The 12,533-nt window shown below is 52.3% G+C and overlaps 1 protein-coding gene across 1 annotated transcript in view; it reads left to right on the forward strand.

The window, feature by feature from the left end:
* Positions 1-1,338: 1,338 nt before the first annotated feature.
* GGT7 (gamma-glutamyltransferase 7) overlaps positions 1,339-12,533 on the forward strand; it is a gene marked incomplete at its 5' end in the record, with an annotated part of 15,681 nt that continues 4,486 nt past the window's right edge. The window contains 9 exons of the mRNA XM_009585277.1: positions 1,339-1,565; positions 2,975-3,126; positions 4,093-4,207; positions 4,750-4,817; positions 5,493-5,566; positions 6,040-6,233; positions 8,546-8,633; positions 9,384-9,511; positions 11,682-11,770. Of these exons, the coding sequence (XP_009583572.1) occupies positions 1,339-1,565; positions 2,975-3,126; positions 4,093-4,207; positions 4,750-4,817; positions 5,493-5,566; positions 6,040-6,233; positions 8,546-8,633; positions 9,384-9,511; positions 11,682-11,770 (1,135 nt within the window). The remainder of the gene's footprint in view (positions 1,566-2,974; positions 3,127-4,092; positions 4,208-4,749; positions 4,818-5,492; positions 5,567-6,039; positions 6,234-8,545; positions 8,634-9,383; positions 9,512-11,681; positions 11,771-12,533) is intronic.

Genomic DNA, 12,533 nt, shown 5'->3' on the forward strand with positions numbered 1-12,533 from the left:
CTCCTAAATCACCGCAGCATGAGTGAGATTAAATTCATCCTAAGGGGATTCCCTGGCTGCAGGGGGTTTACTCCTGGTTGCAGCATCACTGAAATTAAAACCAACTCCCTGCCTGGCCCCAGGAGAGCTGCACCCAGGAGGTCTTTTTAATGTCATGGCAAGGACAGGGCTGGCAGTCCCCAGAGAGGTGCTGCCTGCCAGAGCAGTTGGCGAGGGTGATGGGGGATGCGGGGTTTCCCGCTCGCTCCCTTCTCCCTTACCCCAAACCCAGGAAACGTCCCCTGTGTGGAGGGACAAGATTCTCATCTTGTCTCTTCCGCTCAGTCCTCCTCTTCTTCCCACCACGGATGCGCGGGGCACTGCAGCCCCTGCTGGCTCTTGGCAGCCCCCAAAAAAATTCATCCAGGAGCCCTGGATGATGCCCTGAGCCACTTGGTCCCATTCGGTGCCCGGCAGGGACGGGCACGTCCCCATGGCTGCACCGGCAGCACCCATGCACAGGCAGGGCACGCTCAGCTGGCGTCCTCCCTGCCGCAAAGGCAGCAGCTGATGCAAGCAGAGATTCAAGGCATCTTTCAGAGCAAAAGAGAGACTTTTTCATCCTGCTGAGCATTGTTTGCCGCCTGGCGGATGCCCAGCAAAACCCTGCCCCATTGCATTCGCCATCTTGGAGCTGGGTGTTCGGCAAGCGGCTTGATTTCACAGTGGGCCTCATCAGCCAGAGGAAGCAAGAAATTAAAGCAGAGCCTTTCCTGCCGTCAGAGCGGGTGGACGCCCCGAGGCCCTCCGGTTTGCAGGTTTGCTCCTCTCTGCCCTCACTTTGCCATGCTTCCATAGAGGTACTTCCTGTGCCCAGGCCACGTGTTTTGCTTCGCCTCTGTTCTCTGTTTTGCTCAGGTGCTTTAGCTCAAGCATAGCTCCAAATAAGACTGCTGGATTTTTTTTATATCTTAATTTCCTCTTCTTCAGTCCTGCTGCATTTCAGAGACCTGTTTGCAAGTCAGTGCTGTGTTAAGAACCCCTCCAAACAGAGCAGTAACTGTGGGCCCATCACTGAAGACTGATGAATGGACTGAAATGGAGCAAAATTCAGTTTTTTTTGCCCCTCTTAATCTTCAGAGAAGTCAGTTTGGAATAACTAGAACTAAAGGAAGGGATCAGTAAAATGACCTAAAGCAGCAGCTGAGCCAGAAAGTCTCTTGAGAGCTGGGATCAATAGGGAAGGTAATAGCCTTGCTGGAAGGGGCACGGTGTAATGTTAGCGCTGGGTAAACACTGCAATAAGAGCCCCGTGTTGCTCAATAACTAACACTTGTTTTCTCCCTGCTGCCCACAAAGACCCAGACTCCTTCCTGAAGTCTGCGCGTCTCCAGCGCCTGCCCTCATCCTCATCAGAGATGGGAAGCCAGGACGTGTCCCCTCTCCAGGAGACCAGCAAGGACCCTTTTTCTGGAGACTGCAGCTGCCGGCAGGATGGGCTGACCGTCATCATCACCGCCTGCCTGACGTTCGCCACGGGGGTCACGGTGGCCCTGATTATGCAGATCTATTTTGGGGACCCTCAGGTAAGACGAAACAGTGGCTTTGCAGTCAGGCTTTGGCTCTGAAAATAGGAGAAGCTCCCTAATTTTCCTCCTTGCCAGCAGTTTAGCGGTGTTAGTGCTGGTGAGTCACAGCTGGTGTCAGTGAGACCCTGGGTGCTGAGTCTTTCTCTGTGATCCCACCCCAAATTGTCTCGAAAGCTTTCTCCTGAGGCTGGGGGTTGTGCTCGGAGAGGCGAGCTGGGCTCTTGGTGCCTGCCCCGCGGCTGGGCGTGGGTGGCTGTGCCTGGCAGGTTTGGGGTGCTGCCGGCAGGAAACGGGCAGCCCTACTGCTGTGTCTCCAGCTGTGGTTTGAGCCAGATGTGAATGGTTTCAGAACGCAATCCTTAGTTAAGCAGTAGGCATCTTTCATACATCTCCACTTGGAGAGAGTTTTACGGATCTGTATGCCCAGGCTCACCTCTGGAAGGATCCGTCCAGGACCAAGCAGGGGAATAGCTGAAAACAGAGCTGAACCTCCTGCTAATCTGTCCCAAAGACCAGTGCTGAATTGCAGAGCAAAGGCAGCATGGCCACGGGGTCATACCTTCCTGCAGAACATCTGCAAGAACTGCAGCCTGAGAAGGGCCAACGGGCAGCCAATAGTCACCATCATCTTCTCCATATGCTGCCCAGCAGGGCAGACCTGCCGGCAAGTCCTCGTGAAAGATACTTGCTTTTTTTTAATTTATTGCTCTCTCACTGGCATGCCAAACGCAGCCATTGGGAGTGGAGTGGCTTGGCCCCATGGCTGGCTGGGGTGCAGCGTCAGAGGGAGGCTGTGCAATGCGGCCCCTTTTGTGGCACCGCTGGAAGGGCCAGCCCTGCCCACCAGCCTGCAGTGGCCCTTCCGTCTTCACGCTTCCCAAGACCACTCTGGCTCATGCTGAGATGCTGCAATTTGTACCACATGGTTAAAAATGAACCTTTTAAACTTCCTGTGACTGCGTTAGCATTGGCTCTGGCACCAGGGAAGGATGAGAACAAGCCGTGGTACTGGGGGGGATGCTGCATTCTTTGCAGCTGTGTTCCCTTTTCCAGGAATTTTGGAATTTGCAGCACAGTGACAGCATGCCGTCGCCCATTGCTCTTGAGGATTAGTCTGACCCTGCTCTGGGGTTGTGGAGAACAGGGTGAGACGTGGCCCACCAGCTTAGCATGTCTACTGTTGAAAGCCGGCTGAGCTGATGCCACGGCTACATGCAGAGTGACCTCAGTTGCCCTGGTGCAGGGACGTGTCAAGGGACATATTACTCCCACCGGCATTTGGAGGCACCTGAAAATACAGATCAGCCTTGGTGCTGGCCTCAGACTTCAGGTCCCACAGAGCTGGGCGAAGATCTGGACAGCCCCAGCACCCCTCCCCGGGCACAACCGCTCTCCTCCCCCGGCAGATCTTCCATCGCGGTGCTGTGGTCACGGATGCTGCCCGCTGCACGGCGCTGGGCACAGAGGTGCTCAACAAGCAGGGCTCCTCGGTAGACGCGGCCATCGCCTCGGCTCTCTGCGTGGGAATCGTCAACCCCCACACGTCGGGGATCGGCGGGTAAGTGTTGATCGCTCACCCCCGTGCTGTCGTCTGTGGTTGTCCTCAAGCAGGTGGTTTCCCCACCAGCTGAGATGTGCCTTCATGGTAGCCCGAGTCCCAGCGCATGGTACCAGGTCTCTGACATCGGGCTATGGATGTGTCCACATCTGCACGGGGTCGGGGACCCTTCCTGTGCACCGAGTTGACAGCGAAGGACAGAGACCCCCAGGGAGGGAAAAGCTGCGCCTGCCATAGTGGCTGCCAGGAAAGTCCATGCCTCACACGTGAGAGGCTTGAAAAATTGTCCACAGGGTGCTGAGCCCCACTGCGAGAGTGCCAGGAGCTTGCAACACCCTGGGCTCAGTCCCAATGCTTTCAGAGATTGAGTGCTTCCCTCCATAAGCTCTGCTCCTGCTGCAACAGGAGGCTGAGGTCCTGGGCAGCAGCCAGGGGAGGCATGGCGGCGAGGGGTGGTCTCCTCCCAGCCCTCATTCCCCGGGGTGGCATCCACGTGAGCCTGGTGCTCTCGGCTCTGCAGGAGGTCTTGGAAGCGTTGCATAAAACATTGCCACCTGATAGCTTCTCCAGGCTGCGCCATGGATTGCTGTTGTAAGCAAAACCCCTGTTTTGTTGCAAAACTGCTTGGATTAGAAAGAAAATCCCGGATAGTCACAGCCTGGCAGTGGAACAGAGCCAGTGGCCCTCTGGCCAGGCTACGCTGCAGGCTCAGCACGGGGGCTGCCTGCATCCCACACCAGCCCTGGCTGGGTTGTCCTGAACTGCTCTTTGGGGAAGGGCAGCAGCGGTCCCCTGCACCCCTGGCCAGCCATGGGTCGCTGCTGAGGCTGGTGACCTGCTACGATGGCCCCATCAGGCTGGGACTGGCCCCGGCCCCAGTGGCACCCGCGCTTTTCATTTTGGCTTTACGGCAGCGGCTGTTGCAGGGACAGCCGGTGCTGTGCCGTGACCCCCGTCTCGCTGCAGGGGTGGGGTGATGCTGGTCCACGACATCCGGAAGAACAGGAGCTGGGTGATCGACTTCCGTGAGGTGGCTCCCCTGGGCATCCCACTGGCAGGGGACCTGCAGAAGGACACCAAGGTGAGGACCAGTGCCCCATGGCTGACCTCTCCAGGGCTGTAGCTGGCTGATGTCTCCAGCTCTCCTCTCCCTGCAACTCTCGGGCCGAGGGGGAGATGCCTGGGGAAGTGACAGGAGGCCTCTCCCACCATGGGAGATCCTGGGCCCTACAGACATGGGGAGTCCAGGGAAAATACTTCTTTGGCAGCCCCAAAACGCCTGGAGCCTGCAGGGCTTGGGGAGTAAAGAGGCATGTCCCTCCGGCAGTGGGGAGCTGGGAGAACAAGAGTCCAAGGAAGGAGCACAATCCTGTGTCGTTCTGCTGAGTTATTTCTCCTGACCAAACTGGCTTGAGACCAGGACTGAATTTGCCTCTTTTCTTCCAAAAACTTTTATTCCCTAATTTACCGTGTTGCTACAGACCTCTTCCCCTCTCCTAAAGACCGTGCAGACACTTCCCATGTGAACATGACTTGCATCTCCTTGACTTGCAACTGGGGACCATGTCCCATGTCCTCATGGGAAGGAGGCTACTCTTCCTTTTTGTCCTTCCTGTTTTACAGCCAGGTCTGCTCGTGGGGGTGCCAGGCATGATACAAGGAATGCACCAGGCGCACCAGTTGCACGGGAGGTAAGACACGAGGCTGCACAGGTGGGCTGTCCTCGTGCTGCACAGGCTATGCCCTGGGGTCCCTGCGGGGGAGCTGGGAGCACACGAGCCCTCGACGTCAGACCACGTTTTCAGCCACCAGTCAAAACCATTAGCTAAGGGGTACTTGTGTTGAAAAATATGTTCATTTTTTGTACTTCATTTAACGAAAGAAAGAATTCAGCTTGGTCAGGTTTTCTGCAAAGTGAAATTTTGCCTAACAAGATGGGCAATAAATGTCCTCTTAGAAATAGGCGCAGAACATTTTCATGCATGTCTGTGTTTTTTCGTTCTCTCTTTAGCTGGACCCTAAGAAGTGTGGCTGTCCTTGATGCCCTGTTGGGACAGGGAGGGAGGGATCTGAATCACTTGCTCAGGGCCGGGGTCTGGTTTGAGATTTTGCTCCAGAGATGCCCCTTCCCCTGTCCTTGCACTGACATTCCTCTCTAGTGCACATCGTGGAGCACTGACATGATCCTGCTAAAAAGAAACAATCCGCTGAAAGCTCAGTGCTCCTTTTGGTCACTGCTGGCCCCACAGCCTGGTCTTTCAGGAGCCCCCTGACCACAGAGCCGAGCCGTGCGTTTGCTCCCCACCACCCTGCCCTGCTGCACCCCTCCAAGGCACGTTTCTCCTTGTCCCTTTCTCCTTTGGCAGACTCCCGTGGTCCGAGCTGCTGGGCCTGGCAGCCGGTGTCGCCCAGGATGGGTTTAATGTCACACATGATTTGGGTGAGTACCTGATGGGGAGCCAAGGGTGGCTGCTCAGCATGGAGGAGCACACTGGCCACTGCGCTTGGGTGCGGGGCAGCTGGGGATGTAGATGGTTATTCGTAGGAAATTAAGGCTCTCTGGACCTGGAGATGGATGGTGTGGGGAGCTGAGCAACACATGAGCCACGGTCTGCAAGGGGAGAGCATGGTGGCAGCAAAACTGGAGCCCTTTCCCAGGGCTGGTTAGGGACAGGTCAGAGCAGCCCACGCTGGGCAGCCACCCAGAGCCAGCCAGGGAAGGGCAGCAGGGTTTCTTTGGGTTTCCTTCCCAGCTCTGATGGATGCATGATCCAGCCTCCCTCTAGTTTTGAAACAGGGCAAGAGGCAACATCAAGTCTCCCAACATCCCCATCAGGCACACAATGATTCCAGGTCCCCTGCGTGTTCCTGCATCCTGGCTCTTCTGAATGTCCTTCCCCTTCTCGCCCGCAGCCAAAGCCGTAAGTGAACTGAAGGACCTGAACTACTCTGACAAATTTCGGGAGATCTTCTTGCCGGACGGCCAGCCCTTGCTGCCTGGCATGTTCATGAGGCGCCTGGACCTCGCGGCTGTCCTGGAGCTGGTGGGCGCAGAAGGGGTGTCAGCTTTCTACCGTGGAAACTTGACTCAGGAGATGATCTCCGAGGTGAGCCTTGTCTGTCCCTGTCTCTACCCGAGACCGCACAGCGCAGCCCGGGCTGGGGGTGCCACCTGCCATGTCACCTGCTTAAGGTGACAACCTGGAGATAAGCCATAGCCAAGTGTCAGCACAACGATGGGGACAAATGTGTGGAGCCTCTTTTTTCTTTCCTGTCCCTGTCACTGCAGTGGCGTAAGTGACACACAGGTCGCTTCCACAGCCTACAGAAGTGAAACCTCCATTTCCTCTATAACCAGGACAGACTGTTTTTTCTAAGGAAAAAAATCTCAATTTCAAGACCCCCTCTGGGCTGTGTAAGTATTAGTGACAACCCCTTTTTCCCCATAATGAGAGGTTGAGAAGCAAATTTTTGTTGTTAATGGGACTGTAATATATAGACTCCAGGAAGATGGTTTAAAAATAAAACTGTGAGCCTTGTGAGCTGAGGATCAGACAAGCTTGGTCCCACTTAGGGTTGCCCTAGTTTAACTGCTGTTGTTAGAGGTGCTCTGGAAAAAATAGCAACAACAAACAAAGTAATTATTCTGGTAAGAAAACCAAAACAACTTTTATAGCTGTGTAGCTGCAGTCAGGGTGGTTGGTGGCACCATTTTTCCCTACCACCATGGTTCAAGTAAGGCACCTTCAACATGTTGTCAGTAATCTGGAATGGGTTCATTCAGCTCAAGCCTTAGATATTTGTGAGCTCTGTGTTTGGAAATCTTCTCCTACAGTTCACCTGGACCACAGCAGAGGTGGAGAAAGAGGAACAGAAAAAGTCCCAAGCTTGTGCTGCATCTTCAGAGCTAAACCCTGCTTTGACACCCCTTCCCCTGACCTGAGGGCTGCCGCAGGGAAGCACAAACTCTTTATGGAGGAGCAAGGCCCAGAGTTGCAACACCAAAGACCCTGGCAAGCTCTGGGATCAAGTGCGCAATTCCAGCTTTGGTTGCAGAGCAGAGCGAAGTGCTGGCTTCCCACAGAGTTTATTGTTCCAGCAAAGGGAGGGCATCAATGTGGTGAAATCAAGTAAAGCTCCAAAACACCCTACCCTTTGTTTCCATCCCGTGGCGGGAAGGCACAGGTGCAAAAAAGTGCTCTCTGGGGAATTTGAGATGGTGTCTGCAGTGTGTGGCTGACCAGGGCTTCTCCCCTTTCTGTGCCATCAGGCTCCTCCTGCCCCACTCTCCGTTGCTTCGCCTGGGCTTTCCGCTGGCCGAGCTCCAGGGAGCCAGCTCCTGGCACAGGCACCTGCCTGCTCAACTCAGCCGTTGGGTTCAACCTGGCATGTTCTCTGGGACTGCTTTGGGAAGGAGGCAGGGATCCCAAGTAGGGGATACATCTTCTTTTGCAGCTTTGGTGTGGTTTGACATGCTGCCCCCCGTAACATGCCCTGCATTAGCTTTCCGCTCCAGTGATTCATCCATTTCTGCCAGAGAAGGAATTTTCTTGCCAAGTTAGCTTGCTAGTTTAGAAATCAGAGCATGCACAGGTTATTTGCTCATTTTTGGATGGAAATCCAGAGGACTCATAGCAGCAACTCACCCCAGCAGAACCTCTCACCAGGTTGTGTGGCTTCTCCCGGGTGGAAGGAAAGGGTTGGCCCATGAGCACAGTAGTACCTGTACGCTGACTGTGAGTATTACCTACTTCAGGGGATTTTAAGATCAGCAGAGTACAGTTATGATGGTCCTACCTCATCTCTATCATGACTCAATCACAGAAGACCTGCAGTGGAGGGAATTACCCATCTTTACTGTGTTCATGAAAATTACCAAGCCCAGTAAATTGTAGCTCTAGGAGAGTCTTGCAGAAAGACCAAGGGTACAGCAGATCCACTATCACCTGAAATAATTAAAAATAGGATGGGAATTGTATGCTCAAGATTTCTAGTGATGGCAACCTGCTACACCCAGGTTCCTTCTCTCCTAGATCCATATATGTCTTTTAGCCTCGCAGTATTCAAATGCTTCATAACCTTTAACATAGTCATGCTTGCCACCCAGGGAGAGAAAGCTGTGAGGCAGTGCCAGTCCCCATCCTCACAGGTAGGCAGAACGTCTTCAGAGCACCCCTGGGGTGGGTGAGCTTTTGGAGGTGAGCTGCAGAGCCTTCCAGCGGTGGTGAATGGTGAGCCAGGCCACCAAGGCCATGAAAGCACAGATTTTCAGGGTATCCTGAGGAACCTGGCACTTGGCTTAGGAATGTCAATGGTATTTTTTTGGCAGTGTGGTGTGTGTTCACCTGGGCCAGCATGAGGAACGCAGAAAGCCTTGGCCCAGCTTTCTCAGTGTGCTCTGCTTTGCTCTTCTACGCAGGTGCACAACTACGGAGGAGTCTTGGTGGAGGAAGACTTCAGCAATTACAGTGTCACAGTGGAGAATCCCGTCCACACAGTCTATCGAGGTAAACACCTGACCCATTGCCATGCAATTCCAGTTAAAAGTTTGCTTCACCTGGCAAGAGTTGGCGACAGTATTTAACAAAGAGTTGAAGTCAAAGCTGCTCTGAGGCGTCTGCAGAAAAGCCTTCCAGGGAGTTTCCTGCTATTGCCTACTGACATTGATGCATTGTAGGCACTTCAGGAGGTTTTCAGCACTTTGAAATGGGCCTGTTTTTTCCTTGCTAGTGACCGATGGTATTTTGGTAGTGTTACAGTGTAAAGATGCAACATGATCACATATTGATGCAATGTCTAGATAGAAGCTGGACCATAGGCTAGTGCCTATGTCTGAAGACAGTTCCCAAAGTTGATCAACAAAGGAGAAAAGCTTACTGTATGCAAAAAGTTTCTAAAATGTCATTCTTTTCTAGAAATCCCTGTATTTGCTCTCCTTATAGCTGTAATGTTGCAAACCCATTTTATCTCTGTTCTTCCATACTGCAGTCCAGAAACCAACCAGCTAACCAACAGGAACTGGATTTCAGATGTAAAAAAAGCATCACTATTTGGGCTTCCTTCATCCGTCTTAAAGAAACAGAAAGATACAACCGGAATGTTTTGGGAAATCCTTTTCAAATCATGTTGCTTTTCATTATTTCCCCTCAAATCTAGAAAGGTTTCCCTGTCCTCAAAGACACTAGCTTATAGGAAAGTATTATAACTGGACAGTATCTGACAAAAGCAGCTTCATTCCTCTCTTCTTCCCTTCACAGGTCATCTTGTTTTCAGTCCCCCACCTCCACATGCAGGTCCTGCACTGATCACAGCACTGAACATCCTTGAGGGCTTTAACATCACAAGTCAAATATCCAGGGGGAATATCTTGCACTGGATGGCAGAGGTAAGAGGAGGTTCAACATTTGGCTGGATTTCTTGTGCTGCTAGAGAATAATTTATTTATTCCTTGGTTGTACAAAAATGTTTGTAGGTAATTCCCAGAGGAGAATGAGCAAATAGACCACTAAGGTGTAAATCTGAGCTGTGCTGCAGCCTCAGGTAGGTGCAGACGCTGGAGCCTTCTGCTCAGCTGAGCTCTTTCTTGCTTAGGCAGAGCTTTTTCAGAGGAACAAACTGTGGCTTTTGCCCATTTCTTGTATGCGATCGTCCCTTCAGAATGACCCCACAAGCAGCTGAGGGTGGTCCCATATATTTTCTCCACCTCTTATGCTCCAGTGGCCCTGGCCATACCAGGCACTGCTGGGGCACTGCAAGGAGAGTCAGCAATGTGATGCTGCAAGCAAAAACCTATACGTGGCGATGACAAGGAAAACTGACCCAACACTTTACATTTTTAAAAAATCTTTACATTTTAGCCCACCTTATGATCTCAGTGGTCCAGATCATGATTTTTCCAGTATTTAGGGCTGTCAGCCCTACCAAAACATTGCAGCTTCCCAGAAAGTCAAGCAAGTGCTCCATTTCCTGCTCTGTAAGCAGAATTATGTTCTTAGATGCTTAACAGATCCACAGCTGGGTTTTACGAGTTGGGAATTTTAAGCAAGGATATAACCACATCCTTGTAGCAGACAGGACAGTGGGTGCTTGGAAGTTACTGCCTCTCAGCAAAAATGCAACAATTGGAGGTGTTACACGCTGCTAGGCCTGTGCAGAGGCAGAGAAAGTTGACTCCTGTAAGTTATTTTTGAGCTCTCTTCAGGAAGCTTTGGATGAATCTATTTGCTCTGCGTTTGCACCAGGCCAAGAGTTTCACCCATTGCTTATCATGTCCCAGCTGAGGAACAGCAACCTCCAGATAAAGGGCAGTCACTTCAGAAGATGCGTAACCCTGATTACTTAGGATCACACGGCCGAACACATGGCTGAGATTCAGTGCTAGGTCAGCACCAAATAGTCCGGTCCTGGGACTGCCATGACCAAGACGTCCTTAACCTGTGCCTGTGGGGTGGACGTGGTCCGCTTGTTTCAGTGGAGCTCTTCCTTGGCCACCAAGCCAAGGAAGTATATATACTATATATACAGTATATCCTCTGTATGGTATGTGGTCAGGAGACTATTTCATGGAAACGCCACCTTCTCCAGAAGTTAATCATGTTCTACACTGTACATCAGAAGATAAATGATGACACTTCAGGAGAAGTTGTGGATGCGTGGCACATATAAAAACAGAAGTCACATCTCCCTGCAGGGTAATGTACTGTCTTGAATCTTGAATGAAAATGGCATGACCTGCAAGCTGAAGGTCTAGTGCGTTTCTGCTAGGCACAAGGTGGCTTGATTGAAGAGCACATTTCTCCTTGTGGCTGTCCACTGTAAAACCAGGGCTGGATAAACTGTGTCTTTTGAAATTGCATCTTCCCATTTTTAATGGACTGGCTTAGGCAGGATTCTGCATGTATGAGAAACCAGATCCCTTCCTCTTTTTGCACCATCATTGCCTTAAGTGTGCTGGGACTAATGCTTTCTGTTCAAACACTTTGGATGACTTACAACTAGGAGCATGGGTAGCAGCTGGTGAGCGGAATAGCTCATTTCTGCTCGGCAGTGGTGCTGCCATCCAAAGGCAGGACCCACTGTCCCACTGGGATTCATCTCTGCTGTTGTGGTGACCACTCAGGAATGGAAATAGAAAGTAAGTGGCATCCTGGTGACCCTGTCTGCCAGCTGGCAATGCAGCTGAACCACTGAGCTGGGCTGAGCCAGCTGGTCAGCTCCTGCCAGGCATGTTCCACCTTGTACAAACACTGCTAGATACGCTCAGCTCCCTGAGCACACAGTTTGCCATGCCAAACTGATGCCCTTTGGTCCCCATACCCACGTGTGGCAGCCCTTTGCACTGAGGTATTTCCAGGCAGGACCAGGCTTTTAGACATTTTTCTTCATAGGCTTTAGCCAACATGCCAGGAGACCAGATACCTCTTCCTGTTTGGAGTATCAAAAGTTCTATTTCCAGGGCCACCTAAATGTTTTTCTTTCTTTCTTTCTTTCTTTCTTTCTTTTTTTTCTTTCTTTCTTTCTTTCTTTCTTTCTTCTTTCTTTTCTGTTCAATTTAGACATTAAAAATAGCCCTGAGTCTAGCTAGCAACCTGGGAGACCCATCTGATGATGTATCCGTCACTCACGCTGCGGAAGGCATGGTGAGGTAGGTCTGAGGCTGACAGGCACGGTGACTGTTGCAACGTGTGTGGTTTGGATATCATTCCTGGAGTTGCTCTTTTCAGTGCACAGGGAAACCTGTTTTACTGAGGAAAGGTCAGTCCTTAAGTGTCCTCCTAGGGCTCACTCTTCCACAAGGATCACAGCTGGTACCACAGGGCTCTGGAGATGGGTCGTGGGATGTCCTCACACAGAGGCTTCCTGGAGCCAGCTTGATCTTGATGGTTCCTCCGACCTTCTCACCCCTCTAAATATTCCTTTTCAGCAGGTCGGACAAACAGCCATCCATGTGGTCACGACCACACATGCAGTTGCTGGCTCTCCCTTCCCCACCGTGGGGCTCGGTGCCTTTGCAGTACACCCAGATGTGTGGGAGAGGCCAGGCCTGGGGTTTCAGCCCAGCCTCCCACCTCAGATCCAGGTTTAGCCACGGTTGGTGGCCAGAGCTGGACCTGACTTGCCTTCCTCCTGGAGGACTGGCATTCAGCCGGGTGGTGCCACCCCTTATCAGGGGGTGAGTTTACCACTGTAGACGGAGCCTGGGAGGTCCACGGCGTTGCCTCTCTGTGCAGACTGAGCCATCTTGCCTCCTTCCATCGGGTGAACCGAAGGAGCTCCCTGTCCTCAGTGCCAGCCCCCTCAGGGAGACACCGCCAGTAGCTGTGTAGATGTACCCCCACAGAGAGACCAAGAGATGTTCAGCTTCCTAGGCTCATGGCTTTCTTTCCTCTTTCCACACCTGCACGGCG

The sequence above is a fragment of the Fulmarus glacialis genome, unplaced genomic scaffold, assembly GCF_000690835.1.
Source record: "Fulmarus glacialis isolate BGI_N327 unplaced genomic scaffold, ASM69083v1 scaffold40960, whole genome shotgun sequence".
In the NCBI taxonomy this organism is placed as follows: Eukaryota; Metazoa; Chordata; class Aves; order Procellariiformes; family Procellariidae; genus Fulmarus; species Fulmarus glacialis.